This window comes from Periophthalmus magnuspinnatus, chromosome 19, assembly GCF_009829125.3.
Source record: "Periophthalmus magnuspinnatus isolate fPerMag1 chromosome 19, fPerMag1.2.pri, whole genome shotgun sequence".
Classification (NCBI taxonomy): Eukaryota; Metazoa; Chordata; class Actinopteri; order Gobiiformes; family Gobiidae; genus Periophthalmus; species Periophthalmus magnuspinnatus.
In genome coordinates this window covers 879,830-896,912 of record NC_047144.1, presented here as the reverse complement: position 1 = coordinate 896,912, position 17,083 = coordinate 879,830, and the positions used below count along the sequence as shown (strand labels likewise).

Here is a 17,083-nt window from a genome sequence, read left to right as displayed (position 1 = left end):
CTGAATTTGTAACTTGACTGTACGTCTGGAGTACAACAGGACTAAACCGGGACAACGTAGACTAGTCAAGGACTATATGTCCCAGAACTAAACTAAGACTAAACCGGGTCTAAACTGGGTCTAAACTGGGACTAAACTGGGACTAAACCAGATCTAATGAAGGACTCCATCTCCTAAGCACCAGCCAAGTTTATCGTACAAATCTAAAGAGACTGGGTCAAATGCAGGAGACGTCCTTTGGGTCAAATGCAGGAGTCATTCATCCTTTGACACTAAACCGTCTTTTCACTTCTTGGATTCACGTTTTTTTCGTTCTTTTCTTTTTCGCTCATGTTTAAAGTTGACGTCGTTTAAACCGTCGCTGCTAGTCTCACACTTTATTTTCTCACATTTGATTTTCTTTATTTTCTGGAGTCAAAGTCTCGTTTCCCGTCAAAGGGAGGAGCCATTTTCAAATGTGACTTTTGTGTTTCTCTAAAATGAAAAGAATGAATGTCCTTCATTTCACCGACAACAAAAGACGTGACACAAAGATATTTTAAACATGTCAACAACACGACACACACAACACACACCACACACACACCTCACACACTACACACACGACACACACCTCACACACCTCACACACTACACACACCTCACACACACCACACACACCTCACACACCTCACACACCTCACACACTACACACACGTTCAGGAAGCACAGCGGCGTTTTACGGGCAGAGGAGGAGGCGTGGCCAACGTGAGAATAAAACACGAGCTAAAAATAAAACCACAACTGTGACAAAAACGAGGAAAGACGTGAACAGACGAGACAGAGAGAGACACACACACAGAGAGACAGAGAGAGAGAGAGAGACACACACACAGAGAGAGACACAGAGAGACAGACACACACACACACAGAGAGAGAGAGACAGACCCACAGAGAGACACAGAGAGACAGAGAGAGAGACACACACACACACACACAGAGAGACACACAGAGAGAGAGAGAGAGAGAGAGACAGAGAGACAGAGAGAGACACAGAGAGAGAGAGAGACACACACACACACAGAGAGAGAGACACACAGAGAGAGAGAGAGAGAGACACAGAGAGAGAGAGACACACACACACACAGAGAGAGACAGAGACACACACACAGAGAGAGAGAGAGAGACACACAGAGAGAGACACAGAGAGACAGAGAGAGAGACGGACCAACCTCACTCACTCACCTGTGGGGGTGTGTGTGTGTGTGTGTGTGTTCTTTGTGTCGTGCTGTGGGGCTATAAAAGCTGTTTCACCTGATGATGTCATGAGGTGGTGCCCCCACACAAATCCAGGCTGGACTAAACTGTATGTAAAATATTTCTCAAATGGTTGTATGAACTTTAATGGTAAAACACTGAATTTCTGCTGCAGATTAAGTGTGTTTTATTGTATCTTATTGTGTCGTATTGTGTGTTATTGTGTCCTGTTGGTTACCATGGAAACGCTGCACATTCAAAATAAATTATTAGTATTTTCTGTGTTACATTAAAGTTTAAATGTACATTCTGCACTGGGCTGAACTTAGACTGAAACTGTTGTACTTGTCTCCCTCTAGTGTCCAGATCACGTCTCTACACTTCTTCTTCTTCTCTCGTTTTCTGCTTTGATATTTGTCAGTGTGTTTCCTCATAATGAAGGGAAAAGTCCAGTTCTTTTCTGCTGTTCCTCTGGTTTAAACGTCGTTTGTGTGTTTCATTTAATCTTAATCTCACTGCTCATTTGTCGTTTCAGGTGGACGCTCGTTATTCTCACCGGTGACGACTCTGCCGCTCGGCCTTCTGGGAGTGTGAGTCTCGTGGCTGAACGCAGAAGCTTTTGTTTTAACGGGACATTTGGCTGGACCGGCCTCGCACTCGCAGGAACCACCATTTATTTTATTTAACTGTGAATCTCGTCTAAACATTTCAGCAGGTTTTTCAAATCTGAGGTGAAATAAACTCAGAAAAGAGCCTTAAAATATGAAAAGTGATTTACGGCTTTGGAACGAGCTGGAATATAAAGAGTAAATGTGGGATTTTGTTTGTAAATTAAGACTGAGTGAAGAGTTTTTCAACGATCTGGGGATTTTTACTGGAATTTAAAGTTTTTCGACTGACAGAAGTTTAACATGACACCAAGTTTACAGTGAAAAAGGAAGGAAAAAGGATTTAAGACGTCTGCAAACTGAAGACCTGGTTTAGACCCGGTTTAGACCCGGTTTAGACCCGGTTTAGACCCGGTTTAGTCCCCGTTTACTCCTGGTTTAGTCCCCGTTTCGACCTGGTTTAGACCCGGTTTAGTCCCTGTTTAGACCCGGTTTAGTCCCCGTTTAGACCCGGTTTAGTCCCCGTTTAGACCTCGTTTAGTCCCGGTTTAGTCCCCGTTTAGACCTGGTTTAGTCCTGGTTTAGTCCCCGTTTCGACCTGGTTTAGACCCCGTTTAGTCCCAGTTTAGTCCCGGTTTAGACCCGGTTTAGACCCTGTTTAGACCTGGTTTAGACCCGATTTAGTCCTGGTTTAGTCCCCGTTTAGACCTGGTTTAGACCTGGTTTAGTCCCGGTTTAGACCCCGGTTTAGACCTGGTTTAGACCCGATTTAGTCCTGGTTTAGTCCCCGTTTAGACCTGGTTTAGACCTGGTTTAGTCCCGGTTTAGTCCCCGGTTTAGACCTGGTTTAGACCCGATTTAGTCCTGGTTTAGTCCCGGTTGTACCAAAGTAAATCTTCTGATGCCGTTAAACTGTGATGGTTTTGGGGAAACGTGTGACTCATGACGACGTCAGAGATGAACGAGTTTGGTGAAGGTTAAATCCAATTTATCAAGTGGCCAAAAGTAGCAAAAAAAAGAAGAGAAGAGGAGAGGATCAGAGGAGGAGGAAGAGGAGAGGAGGAGGAAGAGAGGATCAGAGGAATAGAGGAGGAGGAATAGAAGAGGAGAGGATCAGAGGAGAAGAAAACATAGGAGCATGTGAATTTTAAGCCTTTTATGTTGAAAAGATGTTTTTTTTTGTTTTTTAACTTATGTTTCACTGTTAATTGCAATAAAAACACAACTGACTGTGCTTCATTTTTGTCTGGTTAAACCCACAATCTCCTGGTGAGAGGGCGGACACGGGATAAACACGTCGCACTTTTTTTTTTTTTCATATTTCAAACGTTTAATATTTTCAAATAAATTACTCCAGACGTGGATAAATAAACGAACGGCAGAAGGAAACGTACAAAAAACTTCAACTCAAACTCATCGGAAAAATCAAAAATACTGTGTCCAGCCGTTTTACAAAGGTGCACTATGGAACTTTTTTGTGCTGGTTACCATGGAGATGTCACTGCGCTGCCTGTAATGTCCCACAGTGCGGCATTCGGCATCTTTTTACACTTATTTAATCTTTACGTTTGTTTATTGCCTTTAAAAATAAAAATAAAACCTCTTGCTGTGAGTGGACGGAGGGGTGGCCTCTCCGCAGATCTGGCTCAGTAGCGTGACCTGCTCAGACAAAGCGGTAACATCTCCATGGAGACGAAAGAAAGGTTACATAATGGACCTTTAACAGTTTGAAGTGTTCGAGTCCCAGAAGCTCCTGAAACGTGAAGCTGTAACCACGGCGATTCCATCAGAGTTCCGCGCGTCATCGTCAAACGGCGGGGGCGGTCTACGGTCCTTTGTGGGCGGACACTTTCTTCTTTCGAGCGGCGAGCATCTCGTAGAACGGGTCTTTGCTGATGGCGGCTCTAACGGAAACAAAAAAACAAAAAAACGTTCTCAGACAAAACGAGGCGAGTGATGTTAAGGTAAAACAACGTGTTTGCTCTCTGCGCTAAGCCCCTCCCCCTTCAGAGCACTACCACGACACAATCAGCTGCGTCGCACGAATGAAACCCCTGCACATCACACCAGGTTTGTGAAGTCGTAGCGCGCAGTTTTGTATCATGTTTGTGTATTTGTGAAGAAATGTAGTGTGGACCGTGGGTGATGTAGACTTGTGGGCGGAGCCTCGTACAGAATCTCACAGCTAACCTTAAGGAGGGTTCAGGAGAGATCACTAGATGACTCAAACGTGCACGGGTGACGTCTAAAACCTCTTCACACGTGTTTTTTAATGAGGGAGCAGCGTTAGAACTCGGTAGAAAACTCTTTTTAAAGTGTTTTTTTCAGACGTGGCGTACTTGATGCAGTCGATCCATCGCTCCTTCTCTTCTCTGGTTGGAGCAGAGATCCTGTAGAAGGTGTGGTTTCCCTCCACCACTCGTCCGTCGGCTTCCGTCTTACACGCCTTTATCACCTGGTCCCTGTGCTCCGGGATGAACAGCTCGAAACAGTTCTGACGAAAAAGAGAAACAGAAGATGTGAAGTGAACAAATGCGACGCACGGGGAGGGCATCTGACACACACGGGGAGGGCATCTGACACACACAGGGAGGGCATCTGACACACACAGGGAGGGAGGGCATCTGACACACAGGGAGGGCATCTGACACACACAGGGAGGGCATCTGACACACACAGGGAGGGAGGGCATCTGACACACGGGGAGGGCATCTGACACACACAGGGAGGGCATCTGACACACGGGGAGGGCATCTGACACACGGGGAGGGCATCTGACACACACGGGGAGGGCATCTGACACACGGGGAGGGCATCTGAGGTGTAAACTACAGGATTTCACACAGAATACGATGGATATTTGGTCAGTTTTTCATCTTTATTCCAAACTTTTTCCATTATTATAGATTAAAATTATATATTTGTGTTTAAAAATAAATTAATAAATTAAATTAAAAAAAAGACAATTTCTTTCCAAATTTGTCACTGACGTCGTGTTTCTTTTTTCTGTTATATGTTTTGTGGTTTTGTGCATTCTTGTTATGTGTTTCATGTTTATGTCATTTTGTGTTTCGTTCTTTTGTGTTTCATAGTTTTGTAGCTTCACAGTTTCGTGTTTCCTGTTTCATGTTTTGTAGTTTAATGTTTCGTAGTTTTGTGTTTCATGTTTCGTGTCTTGTACCGGCTTCTTTCCGTCCTCCACTTCTCTGATGCTCAGATTTTCCAGGGGGATGATTCCTCTCGGCTCTTTGTCCTGAAGTTCAAACAGAAAACACAGAATCCACATTTTATTTTAAATCTGTGTCAGACACCGACACTTTGCAGCTCACACCTTTTACTTTAATTTAACACAATCTGAACAGGTGAGTGATCTGTGCTGTTAAGTCCCTCTTAAATCACATCAGTCACAAGCTAGCATTAGCATTAGCTTTAGCATTAGCATTAGCTTTGGCCAACAGTTTCTCTGAGTCGCTCTCACGTTTCATTAAAAGGAAATACAAAATGGGATTAAAGAGCGTTTATTTTTGAGTTTTTTTTTGTTTTTTTTTAGAGCATGTGTTTGCTAATGTTCACATCGTGTCACCGTGGTGACTGCTGCACATTCCGTCCACACACACACATGCAGAACCCCCCAGTGTGATCCACTCACAGTTGTGTATTCAAAGTAGTAGAGACAGTTGTCCGTGAGGATGAACCAGCGTCTTTTCCAGGTTTTCACTCTCCCTCCTGAAAAAAAAACACAAAAATCATTTTACATTCAAGCCCAATAATAATAATAATAATAAAAATAATTTAATGTATTTTTTAATTATTTTTTTTATTCAGCCAAAACGACTCATTCACAAAGCCACGTTCAGCAGTTAATCAGCAGCCACGTAAGATCAACACAGCGTTAAAGGAGCACTGTGTAACTTTTCTGATGTGTACCACCTGCTCGTCTCCATGGAGCTGTTCTTGCTTTACCTGGAATTTTCCACAGTGTAGCATTAAACATATTTGATTTCAGGTCAATTTAGAATTGAAAAACATGAAGCGTTCCTCCTGATCTGAGCTCTAACCTGGTCGTTTCCACGGAGATGAGACGAGTTTAATGCCACACTGAGCAACCCAGAGGGACGCTCCATGGAGACGAGCTGATGACGTGCACTTACACCAGAAAAGTTACGTGATTCAACTTTAAACTTACAAGCAAATCAGGTTAGACGCAGAGCACAAGGACACGGACGGGTTTAAAGGGGAGGACAGGGACGGGTTTAAAGGGAAGGACAGGGACGGGTTTAAAGGGAAGGACACGGACGGGTTTAAAGGGGAGGACACGGACGGGTTTAAAGGGGAGGACACGGACGGGTTTAAAGGGGAGGACACGGGCGGGTTTAAAGGGGAGGACACGGACGGGTTTAAAGGGGAGGACACGGACGGGTTTAAAGGGGAGGACACGGACGGGTTTAAAGGGGAGGACACGCACGGGTTTAAAGGGGAGGAGACGGACGGGTTTAAAGGGGAGGAGACGGACGGGTTTAAAGGGGAGGAGACGGACGGGTTTAAAGGGGAGGAGACGGACGGGTTTAAAGGGGAGGACACGGACGGGTTTAAAGGGGAGGACACGCACGGGTTTAAAGGGGAGGGCACGCACGGGTTTAAAGGGGAGGGCACGCACGGGTTTAAAGGGAAGGACACGGACGGGTTTAAAGGGGAGGACACACACGGGTTTAAAGGGGAGGAGACGGACGGGTTTAAAGGGGAAGGACACGGACGGGTTTAAAGGGGAAGGACACGGACGGGTTTAAAGGGGAAGGACACGGACGGGTTTAAAGGGGAGGACACGGACGGGTTTAAAGGGGAGGACACGGGCGGGTTTAAAGGGGAAGGACACGGACGGGTTTAAAGGGGAAGGACACGGACGGGTTTAAAGGGGAGGACACGGACGGGTTTAAAGGGGAAGGACACGGACGGGTTTAAAGGGGAGGACACGGACGGGTTTAAAGGGGAGGACACGGGCGGGTTTAAAGGGGAGGACACGGACGGGTTTAAAGGGGAGGACACGGACGGGTTTAAAGGGGAGGACACGGACGGGTTTAAAGGGGAAGGACACGCACGGGTTTAAAGGGGAGGACACGCACGGGTTTAAAGGGGAGGAGACGGACGGGTTTAAAGGGGAGGAGACGGACGGGTTTAAAGGGGAGGACACGGACGGGTTTAAAGGGAAGGACACGCACGGGTTTAAAGGGGAGGACACGGACGGGTTTAAAGGGGAGGACACGGACGGGTTTAAAGGGGAGGACACGCACGGGTTTAAAGGGAAGGACACGGACGGGTTTAAAGGGGAGGAGACGGACGGGTTTAAAGGGGAGGACACACACGGGTTTAAAGGGGAGGAGACGGACGGGTTTAAAGGGGAAGGACACGGACGGGTTTAAAGGGGAGGACACGGACGGGTTTAAAGGGGAGGACACGGACGGGTTTAAAGGGGAGGACACGGACGGGTTTAAAGGGGAGGACACGGACGGGTTTAAAGGGGAGGACACGGACGGGTTTAAAGGGGAGGACACGGACGGGTTTAAAGGGGAGGACACGCACGGGTTTAAAGGGGAGGAGACGGACGGGTTTAAAGGGGAGGAGACGGACGGGTTTAAAGGGGAGGACACACACGGGTTTAAAGGGGAGGAGACGGACGGGTTTAAAGGGGAAGGACACGGACGGGTTTAAAGGGGAAGGACACGGACGGGTTTAAAGGGGAGGACACGGACGGGTTTAAAGGGGAGGAGACGGACGGGTTTAAAGGGGAGGACAGGGACGGGTTTAAAGGGGAGGACAGGGACGGGTTTAAAGGGGAGGACACGGACGGGTTTAAAGGGGGAGGACACGGACGGGTTTAAAGGGGAGGACACGCACGGGTTTAAAGGGGAGGACACGCACGGGTTTAAAGGGAAGGACACGGACGGGTTTAAAGGGGAGGAGACGGACGGGTTTAAAGGGGAGGACACACACGGGTTTAAAGGGGAGGAGACGGACGGGTTTAAAGGGGAAGGACACGGACGGGTTTAAAGGGGAGGACACGGACGGGTTTAAAGGGGAGGACACGCACGGGTTTAAAGGGGAGGACACGCACGGGTTTAAAGGGGAGGACACGGACGGGTTTAAAGGGGAGGACACGGACGGGTTTAAAGGGGAGGACACGCACGGGTTTAAAGGGGAGGGCACAGACGGGTTTAAAGGGGAGGAGACGGACGGGTTTAAAGGGGAGGACAGGGACGGGTTTAAAGGGGAGGACACAGCGGCGCATCACAGATTAGACTTTTACAAGAACACAATAAAAAAATAAAAATAATAAACTTACCTCCTGCAGACGACATGGAAACACAAAGAAAGAAATCAAACACTTTATGAAAACGTTTTGTACAAGAAGAATCCATCCCCGACGTAGGGATCATTTAATTCTGACACTTTAAACATTTTAAAATTAATTAAATCAAATGAAAAAAAACCTTTGTTAAATTATGACTTTTGTATAAATTGGACCAGAAATGTCAAACTTTAAAAACAAACTCTTAAAGAACTGACTGCACCTGATGTTTAATGTTTAACCCAGAGACGTCCAAACTACGGTCCATGGGCCAAACGTGGCTCTCTGACCATTTTTATCGGCCCTCAGACCTTCTGCTGAACTGGCCCGATTGATCACAGACGTTTTTACAGCGATTTAAGTAATTCTACCACTAAAACCTCAATAATATCACATTTGGTTATGACCTAAACTTAACGTTCCAAGATTTAATAAAAGGTGCGTCGTCGTCAAAACTATCACATACGCTCGTCTAAAATCAAAGTACTGACCATCATTTTGTGGCCCTCCGCTTCAAATATGTTTCAAGGTGCAGCCCTCAGTAAAAAAACAGTTTTGACACCCACAGTTTAACCTTTTCATTTTGCTTAAAACACAAAATCTGAACAACTCAAGCTTGAAATTACAAACATAAACACACATACAGTGTTCGTTTCTCATTTAAATATGTAAAATAAATTATGTCGCTCTGTGTTAGTTGTTAATTTGGCCGAGGTGAGCAGTAAAGGAGGGGTGCATTCTGGGATTTGTAGTATTAGTGGTGCAAGGACGGAATATAATAACACCGCGGGCCAGATTTGGTCCCTGGGCCTGAGTTTGACATATGTGTGGCCCTTGTTTACATTGTGGTTGCTAGGTAACAGTTATAGAGTTACGTCTACGTCACATCAGCCGCCCGTGTCCAACCAGGAAGTAAAAAACTAAAGCGGCCAGACGTTTCTTTTATAAAATGACGTTTAAGTTTGAGTCGTAAAATGTTCAAATATAAACTTCAGACTTTAGACGTGTAAAAGTCGCACACAGCTCAGTGTAAATAAATAAATCTGGTTCTGTACCGAGTTTGAGGAGCCAGCCCTCGCGGTCGGGGTTGAAGAACGTGTGCGTCAGGTCGTTCCCGTCGTCCTCGGGGATTTTAAACGGCTCGTTCTTGATGCTTTCGTAAAGATTCTGCACAAGACGAGAGTCAATCATCAGAAAGAGAAATGTGAAGATTCAACTGACTCTGAGTCTTGGACCTGGTTTAGTCCTGGTTTAGTCCTGGTTTAGACCTGGTTTAGTCCTGGTTTAGTCCTGGTTCAGTCCCGGTTTAGTCCTGGTTTAGTCCTGGTTTAGTCCTGGTTTAGTCCTGGTTTAGTCCTGTTTAATAATAATGTTTAATCGTAATTTGTTTTTTTTTCGTTCCAAACACAGGTCTGTGGTTCTCGGCTGTGGTGGATGAAGTCCTCAGTTTTATTAAGTAAAAGTACAAATACAGAGGTAAAAAGTTACTTAAGTAAAAGTGTCACATGTAAAAATGGAAGTAAAATTATTTAAATATCTGTTTAAAAAACACTTATTTACACAGGTGTTCATTTATTTAAGTGTAAATGTAGAGATGATTTAAAATGACACGTTTTGCTCACAGTAACAATAAGAATCTATTTTTTTTTCTTATGAATTTTGTGTGTTTATTTTTATTTGTTTATTTTTGTCTATTTGTTTGTTTTGTTTATTTTTATTTGTTTATTTGTGTATTTATTTTATTTGTGTTGTTTATTTTTGTGTATTTATTTATATTTGTTTTGTTTATTTTTATTTGTTTATTTTTGTGTATTTATTTCTGTTTTGCTCAAAGCCGAAGCTTGAACCCAAAAACTTTAGTCAAACATGGTAAAAAAAAAACTCCTTAAATTACATGAAAAGTACTTTTTACTTTTCAGTCCTGTTCAAAAATGTAGTGGAGTAGAAAGTACAGATACTGCTCTCAAATGTACTCGAGTAAAAAGTATCCATTGTACCTGTACTTAGGTAAAGTCCAGGTACCTGAAAGTTCTACTGTCAAACATATTTAAATATTTCAGATTTTCTTTTCTTTTTTTTCCTGCGCGCTCAAATATCTGCACTTCCAGCTGCTCTCCACCAGAGGGCGGCAGAGGCACATCATGTACAGCTTCTCTTCTTCTGCCTTGAGCCGTGCGTGTCCTTTTTTTATCGAGCGTCACAGTCTGAAGATAAAATGCGACGCTTCAGGGTTTGGTTCAGATAAAGTCGCCCTGAAACGAACTAAACGTGCGACGATAAACTAAAAAAACAACATTTAATTAAAGCGTTAGAGCGGCGTGTGCGTGTGATGAACCAGATCTGCGCCCCACAGAGTTCACACCGCAGCGTCTGGTTCTTCAGTTTTAGTTTCGCACAAACCAATTTTGGAAAACTTAAATATTACAAGTTGATTTTTTTTTTTTTTTTAAACACTAAATCCACTTTTTCACCACTAAAATGTGTAAATAGTGTCATTTTTTAAACTATTTTTGTGCAAACCGGGTCAATTTTGCAGCTTTCTGGACAAAAACGCCAAAGTTTGCGCCGTCTTCAGTGGCCCGTGTAACCTCAAGTACTACGCGACATCACACAGCACTGCGCTCATTACATCCAGGCTGCGGGGGGGCGGAGTTTAAACTGTGGAGACCTGTTTGACCAATCACACTGTGTCTTATACCTCCAGGCCCCTCCTCCTCCTCCTCCCCCCTTTAGTCCTCCAGGCCCCGCCCCCTTGAAATACGTTTGTGGGCGGAGCTTAGTCCCACTTAAAGGATGAAAACATGACAATCGACTACTAAAATAATCAGTTTCAGCTCGTTAAACCGTCACGTTCCAGATAAAGGTGATGGTTTTACACTTTAATCTACTGTATGAAGGTTAAATCAGATGCCCTTCCTCCATCTCTGAGCTCATAAACCGTTGAGACGAGCAGAAAACGCAGCCTGATTCTGGGTCATGAAAAATCTATTTAAAATCATACGAACCGAGTGGAATATTCTAATTTTAGCGTCTAATTAAACGTGTATAGATTTTGTCTGTTTCGCAGCAGGAGACGATTCAGAGTCGACACGATTCACTCGAATAAACGGACGAAGACAAAGACTCACACTTTTATCAAACTATTCACTTTTATCAAACTGTTCAGACACTTTTTATTACTGTAACTGAGTAGATTTGGGGATTGTTCTTAATTTTTTTGAAGATTTTTAAACCTGTCTTTACAAAAATGAAATATATTTTTAACCATGTAAATATAATTAATTGCATTTAAAATAAGAGAATAAAGATTATGTGGACTGATGTTTAAAACTATTTCAAATTCAGCTTAAACTCTTTAAATAATAAGTTTACTTTTACTTTGACCCGGTATAAACCCCTTTGACCCGGTATAAACCCCTTTGACCCGGTATAAACCCCTTTGACCCGGTATAAACCCCCTTTAACCCGGTATAAACCCCCTTTAACCCGGTATAAACCCCCTTTAACCCGGTATAAACCCCCTTTAACCCGATATAAACCCCCTTTGACCCGGTATAACCCCCTTTAACCCGGTATAAACCCCTTTAACCCGGTATAAACCCCCTTTAACCCGGTATAAACCCCTTTGACCCGGTATAAACCCCTTTGACCCGGTATAAACCCCCTTTGACCCGGTATAAACCCCCTTTAACCCGGTATAAACCCCCTTTAACCCGGTATAAACCCCCTTTAACCCGATATAAACCCCCTTTGACCCGGTATAACCCCCTTTAACCCGGTATAAACCCCCTTTAACCTGGTATAAACCCCTTTAACCCGGTATAAACCCCCTTTAACCCGGTATAAACCCCTTTGACCCGGTATAAACCCCTTTGACCCGGTATAACCCCCTTTGACCCGGTATAAACCCCCTTTGACCCGGTATAACCCCCTTTGACCCGGTATAACCCATTTGAAGCGTGCGTGTTTGAAGCGTGCGTGTTTGAAGCGTGCGTGTTTGAAGCGTGCGTGTTTGAAGCGTGCGTGTTTGAAGCGTGCGTGTTTGAAGCGTGCGTGTTTGAAGCGTGCGTGTTTGAAGCGTGCGTGTTTGAAGCGTGCGTACCCTCAGCAGGTCGTCGGGCAGGTCTCCTCCGTCGTTGATGCCGCGGTTCATGGCGGTGAATCGTTGCACTGAGGGTTTGTCTTTGACGTTGGGGTTGTGTAAACTGGTGTTGAGCATGATGACGGCGAAGGAGAGGACGTAACACGTGTCTGATACAACAAAGACAAACTTTACACCTGCTGTACGCACGTCACACTTCAAAGGTCAAAGGTCAATGCACAGACGGGCCGCCTCTGTCAGTCCACCCCGGGGCAGCTGTGGCTACGCTGGCGTCAGAATCAACTGTTAGCTCCGCCCACTTAGTCCCAAATATCTGTACATGTCCGTAAAGTGGTGTTCACCCCCCGCGCCTCCTCTCACCCCCCGCGCCTCCTCTCACCCCCCCGTGCCGTGTTCTCCCCCCGCGCCTCCTCTCACCCCCCGTGCCGTGTTCACCTCCCTGCGCCTCCTCTCACCCCCTGTGCCGTGTTCACCTCCCTGCGCCTCCTCTCACCCCCTGCGCCTCCTCTCACCCCCCGTGCCGTGTTCACCCCTGCGCCTCCCCTCTCCCCCCGCGCCTCCTCTCTCCCCCGCGCCTCCTCTCTCCCCCCCGCGCCTCCTCTCACCCCCCGCGCCGTGTTCACCTCCCTGCGCCTCCTCTCACCCCCGCGCCTCCTCTCTCCCCCGTGCCTCCTCTCACCCCCGCGCCTCCTCTCACCCCCCGCGCCTCCTCTCACCCCCCGCGCCGTGTTCACCTCCCTGCGCCTCCTCTCACCCCCCGCGCCTCCTCTCACCCCCCGCGCCTCCTCTCACCCCTGCGCCTCCTCTCACCCCCCGTGCCGTGTTCACCCCCGCGCCTCCTCTCACCCCCCGCGCCTCCTCTCACCCCCCGCGCCTCCTCTCACCCCCCGCGCCTCCTCTCACCCCCCCGTGCCGTGTTCTCCCCCCGCGCCTCCTCTCACCCCCCGTGCCGTGTTCACCTCCCTGCGCCTCCTCTCACCCCCTGTGCCGTGTTCACCTCCCTGCGCCTCCTCTCACCCCCCGCGCCTCCTCTCACCCCCCGCGCCTCCTCTCACCCCCCGCGCCTCCTCTCACCCGTGCTCTGGAACACCCCCGGGTTACAGCTGCAGTATCTCCCGGCGAACGCCTCCATCATGCGGTCGATCTTCTGAGCTTCTCCGGGGAGTCTGAAGCTCCAGAGGAACTGCCTCAGAGCCTGGACCAGGTGTAAGTCTGAGAACTCATGAAGAGAAACGAACGACTGAAGCACACGGAGGTTCAACTCCTCTCTGGAAAGAAACGAGAACAAGAATAAAGTGAGAATCTGATGGAGCAGAGGAGGAGGACAGAGGAGGGGGACAGAGGAGGAGAGGATCAGAGGAGCAGAGGGTCAGAGGAGCAGAGGAGAGGAGGGGGTCAGAGGAGAAGAGGATGAAGGTCAGAGGAGAAGAGGATGAAGAGGAGAGGGTCAGAGGAGCAGAGGGTCAGAGGAGAAGAGGAGCAGAGGAGCAGAGGAGCAGAGGATGAGGAGAAGAGGAAAGGGTCAGAGGAGGAGAGGAGAAGAGGATGAAGAGGAGAGGGTCAGAGGAGCAGAGGGTCAGAGGAGCAGAGGAGAGGAGGGGGTCAGAGGAGAAGAGGATGAAGGTCAGAGGAGAAGAGGATGAAGAGGAGAGGGTCAGAGGAGCAGAGGGTCAGAGGAGCAGAGGGTCAGAGGAGCAGAGGGGCAGAGGAGCAGAGGGTCAGAGGAGCAGAGGGTCAGAGGAGCAGAGGGTCAGAGGAGCAGAGGAGAGGAGGGGGTCAGAGGAGAAGAGGATGAAGAGGAGAGGGTCAGAGGAGCAGAGGGTCAGAGGAGCAGAGGGTCAGAGGAGCAGAGGGGCAGAGGGGCAGAGGAGCAGAGGGTCAGAGGAGCAGAGGGTCAGAGGAGCAGAGGAGCAGAGGGTCAGAGGAGCAGAGGGTCAGAGGGTCAGAGGAGCACATTCACCTCTCTCCCAGATAGTCCCCGATGGCGGTCTTGTTTAGCCCCTCCCCTTTGTACAGAAATCGAGCGATGTCATCACTGGTGTTTTTCAACAGGCCGCTGTCGATCAAGAAACGGATCCCCTGAAACAGACACGCGGTTTAGTGACCTCTGACCTCCGTACGGACACGCGGTTTAGTGACCTCTGACCTCCGTACACAGCAGGTTAAAGCTGCAATATGGAACTTTTTTGATATAGGATGTTTTGGTTTTCAAGCCAATAATCTAATCTCAAAACAAGAAGCACCACTCACTTTTGGTCGACAGATATTAAAACTAAAACCTGTGTCTACGTCTCCAAACCTCAAAACGCTCCGTTCCACCTCGTGATGTCATCAGGTAGCAGTTTCCAAGTTAACTCCTCCCACTTTTACCTTTAGTTCAGCCGAGATCGAACTAGGATTCCAGATTTGCTGAAATGATCCGGACGATTCTATAAATTACGGCGTGTGGAGTTTAAAAACACGGCGGAGCACTTCCTGTATCACACGATGACATCACGAGGTGGAACAGAGCGTTTTCTTTCAGTCTGAGAGAAGAGCTCAGCGTCAAATCTGCAGGTTTGTTTGTGCGTTAAACGTGTGCGGATTAAACAAATAAAACACAACTGGAGGTCTGTTTGTGACGAGGAAACGTTTTAAACTCTTTTTTTTCGTTCCACCTTCTTGGGATCCATGTTGAACTTCTTGCGTCCCACGGCCATCTGTTTGCTCCTCTGCATGCTCTTCCTGAAACACAAGCACGACTTTATCAGATATATAAACGGCGAAACATTCATCCGATACACGAGGAGGAGGAGGAGGAGGAGGAGGTTATGTAACTGTCATGTAACCGTCCCTGTGGCTTTAAGGACATGATTCAAACATGGCCGCCGTTTCCTCTCCTCTCCTGAAGGACACGCGCTCGTTCAAACGCTCAGTCTGCCTTTGAGCGCCGTCACATTCCACTTCCACGCCGACGACTTTTTCCCCCGTTCAAAAGATAAAATATTTAGACTTGAGGTTCGGGGGCTGTGGCTAAGTGTGTTGCCCAAGGACACAACAACAACAACAATAAAAACAAAAAAACAACAATAAAGACAACAAAAAACAACAACAAACAACAACAAAAACAACAAAAAACAACAACTACAAAAACAACAACTACAAAAACAACAAAAGCAACAACAAACAACAACAAAAACAACAAAAAACAACAACTACAAAAAACAACAACTACAAAAACAACAACAAAAACAGCAACAACGATGCACCAACCTGCAGGTCCATGGAGTAGAAAAACAGCAAAATGAACTGGAAACGCAATTTAAGCTGCTGCTATTATCAAAACATGAAGGCTGTGTGTGTCAGATGCCCTCCCTGTGTGTGTGTCAGATGCCCTCCCTGTGTGTGTGTCAGATGCCCTCCCTGTGTGTGCCAGATGCCCTCCCTGTGTGTGCCAGATGCCCTCCCTGTGTGTCAGATGCCCTCCCTGAAGTTTAAACCTCTACAAACATGTTCTAAAATGTGATTCTTGTGATTCTTCTTTACAAAAAAAAAAAAAAAGGATTATGTTGGATTTTTTTTTCCCCCAAAATGCTGCAGATCTACGTTTTATTTGTGTTTTTTTCTTACCGTTCTTCAGACTGCCCCAGGTTTTCTATCTCGCTGGTCACCTCTGCGATCTCATCCTTCAGCCTCTGGACACACAAACACAAACACGACACTTTTAAAACACAAAAAACAACAACGCTTCCAGAGTTTTGGTTATTTCGAGTCGTATGTGAAGTAAACGCTGCAGGGCTGTGCGATGTGGGGACATGGAATCACTGTTTTTAGAGATGCACCGATCCAGTTTGTTTTTAAACCGATATCGATATTTTTGACTTTAAGTTTCTGCTGATACTTGATATTAACCGGACGGAAAACGGTGCTTCATTTTTTAAAACGTGGCTCATTTATAACACGAGACGTCCAGTTTTTCGTCAAATCGCTGCTAAAAACAGCTTCGGATGAATAAAAACGCAAACATTATGAGACGTTCAAAGCCAAAATCAGTCCATAAAAGTCTTAAACTAAAGGCCTGACCAGGATATCGACTGAACCGATACTCGATCCAGCTCATTTCAGGAGGAGCACACAGCACAAACACATTCCTCCTAGTTCAGACATTATACGAAACAGCAATATTATTTAACGTACTTCTGCTTATACTTAAAAGTACTTTTCAGAACTGCAGCGTATTCTTCCAGCCCCGTCCCATTTTAGTGTTTTAAAAGAGTAAAAGGGAAAAAACAAAACTATTTACAAGAACCGGGAGCTCGCAGGAAAAACAAAGTGCACGACAAAGTAAAATAATCCTTCACCCAAAACGGAGAAGTCACAAAAAGTCCGTTCTGAATGTGATAAACTCGATCCGCTCGTTCCAAATATAATAAAATTTGTTCCTTTTCCGTCCTAAATATTTCAGATACTACGTCGCACTGAAGGACGAGCAGGATTTAGACTTTTTTTTTGGGGCGATATTCTTTTTCCTTGTCGCCAGAACGCATTTTTCACTACTCTCAGAGAACAGAGCGGAGTTTTACTGTCACGGTAACAACTGCTGACAACAACTAGCATCCTAACCGTGTATTCCCTGATTGTCTGCGTCTATTTATAAAGCTCTTTTTGTCGTCAGAGAGCACACAGTGGACTTATTTTACATCTGAACTGCAGCAGGACCATCTCCGGGTTTGATTTTGCTTCATTTCTCACACGTCCAACACTGGGATCTGTATCGATAAATCTCCGTTTCCTCCTCCAGTCGATCCATCTCGA

At 46.4% G+C, this 17,083-nt stretch overlaps 2 protein-coding genes across 4 annotated transcripts in view; one reads left to right on the top strand and one right to left on the bottom strand.

Annotated features, from left to right (window-relative positions):
• LOC117386967 (CDP-diacylglycerol--glycerol-3-phosphate 3-phosphatidyltransferase, mitochondrial) overlaps nt 1-2,569 on the top strand; it is a 45,370-nt gene extending 42,801 nt beyond the window's left edge. Inside the window, exon 11 of the mRNA XM_033984352.2 lies at nt 1,772-2,569. The gene's annotated coding sequence lies outside the window, so the exon portion shown is untranslated. The remainder of the gene's footprint in view (nt 1-1,771) is intronic.
• Nucleotides 2,570-3,287: 718 nt separating this feature from the next.
• The window catches only part of LOC117386984 (cytohesin-1-like), a 35,104-nt gene continuing 21,308 nt past the window's right edge, over nt 3,288-17,083 (bottom strand). For 2 of the 3 annotated variants that reach the window (XM_033984374.2, XM_055229742.1), the window contains exons 3-12: nt 15,899-15,963; nt 14,947-15,013; nt 14,250-14,368; nt 13,364-13,557; nt 12,290-12,438; nt 9,243-9,354; nt 5,494-5,570; nt 5,026-5,097; nt 4,184-4,338; nt 3,649-3,748 (exon numbers count right to left, since the gene is read on the bottom strand). In XM_033984374.2, coding sequence (XP_033840265.2) covers nt 3,670-3,748; nt 4,184-4,338; nt 5,026-5,097; nt 5,494-5,570; nt 9,243-9,354; nt 12,290-12,438; nt 13,364-13,557; nt 14,250-14,368; nt 14,947-15,013; nt 15,899-15,963 — 1,089 coding nt within the window. In that variant the 3' untranslated portion in view covers nt 3,649-3,669. Of the gene's footprint in view, nt 3,749-4,183; nt 4,339-5,025; nt 5,098-5,493; nt 5,571-9,242; nt 9,355-12,289; nt 12,439-13,363; nt 13,558-14,249; nt 14,369-14,946; nt 15,014-15,898; nt 15,964-17,083 lie in introns of all 3 variants that reach the window. The other variant, XM_055229741.1, reaches the window with a different exon arrangement.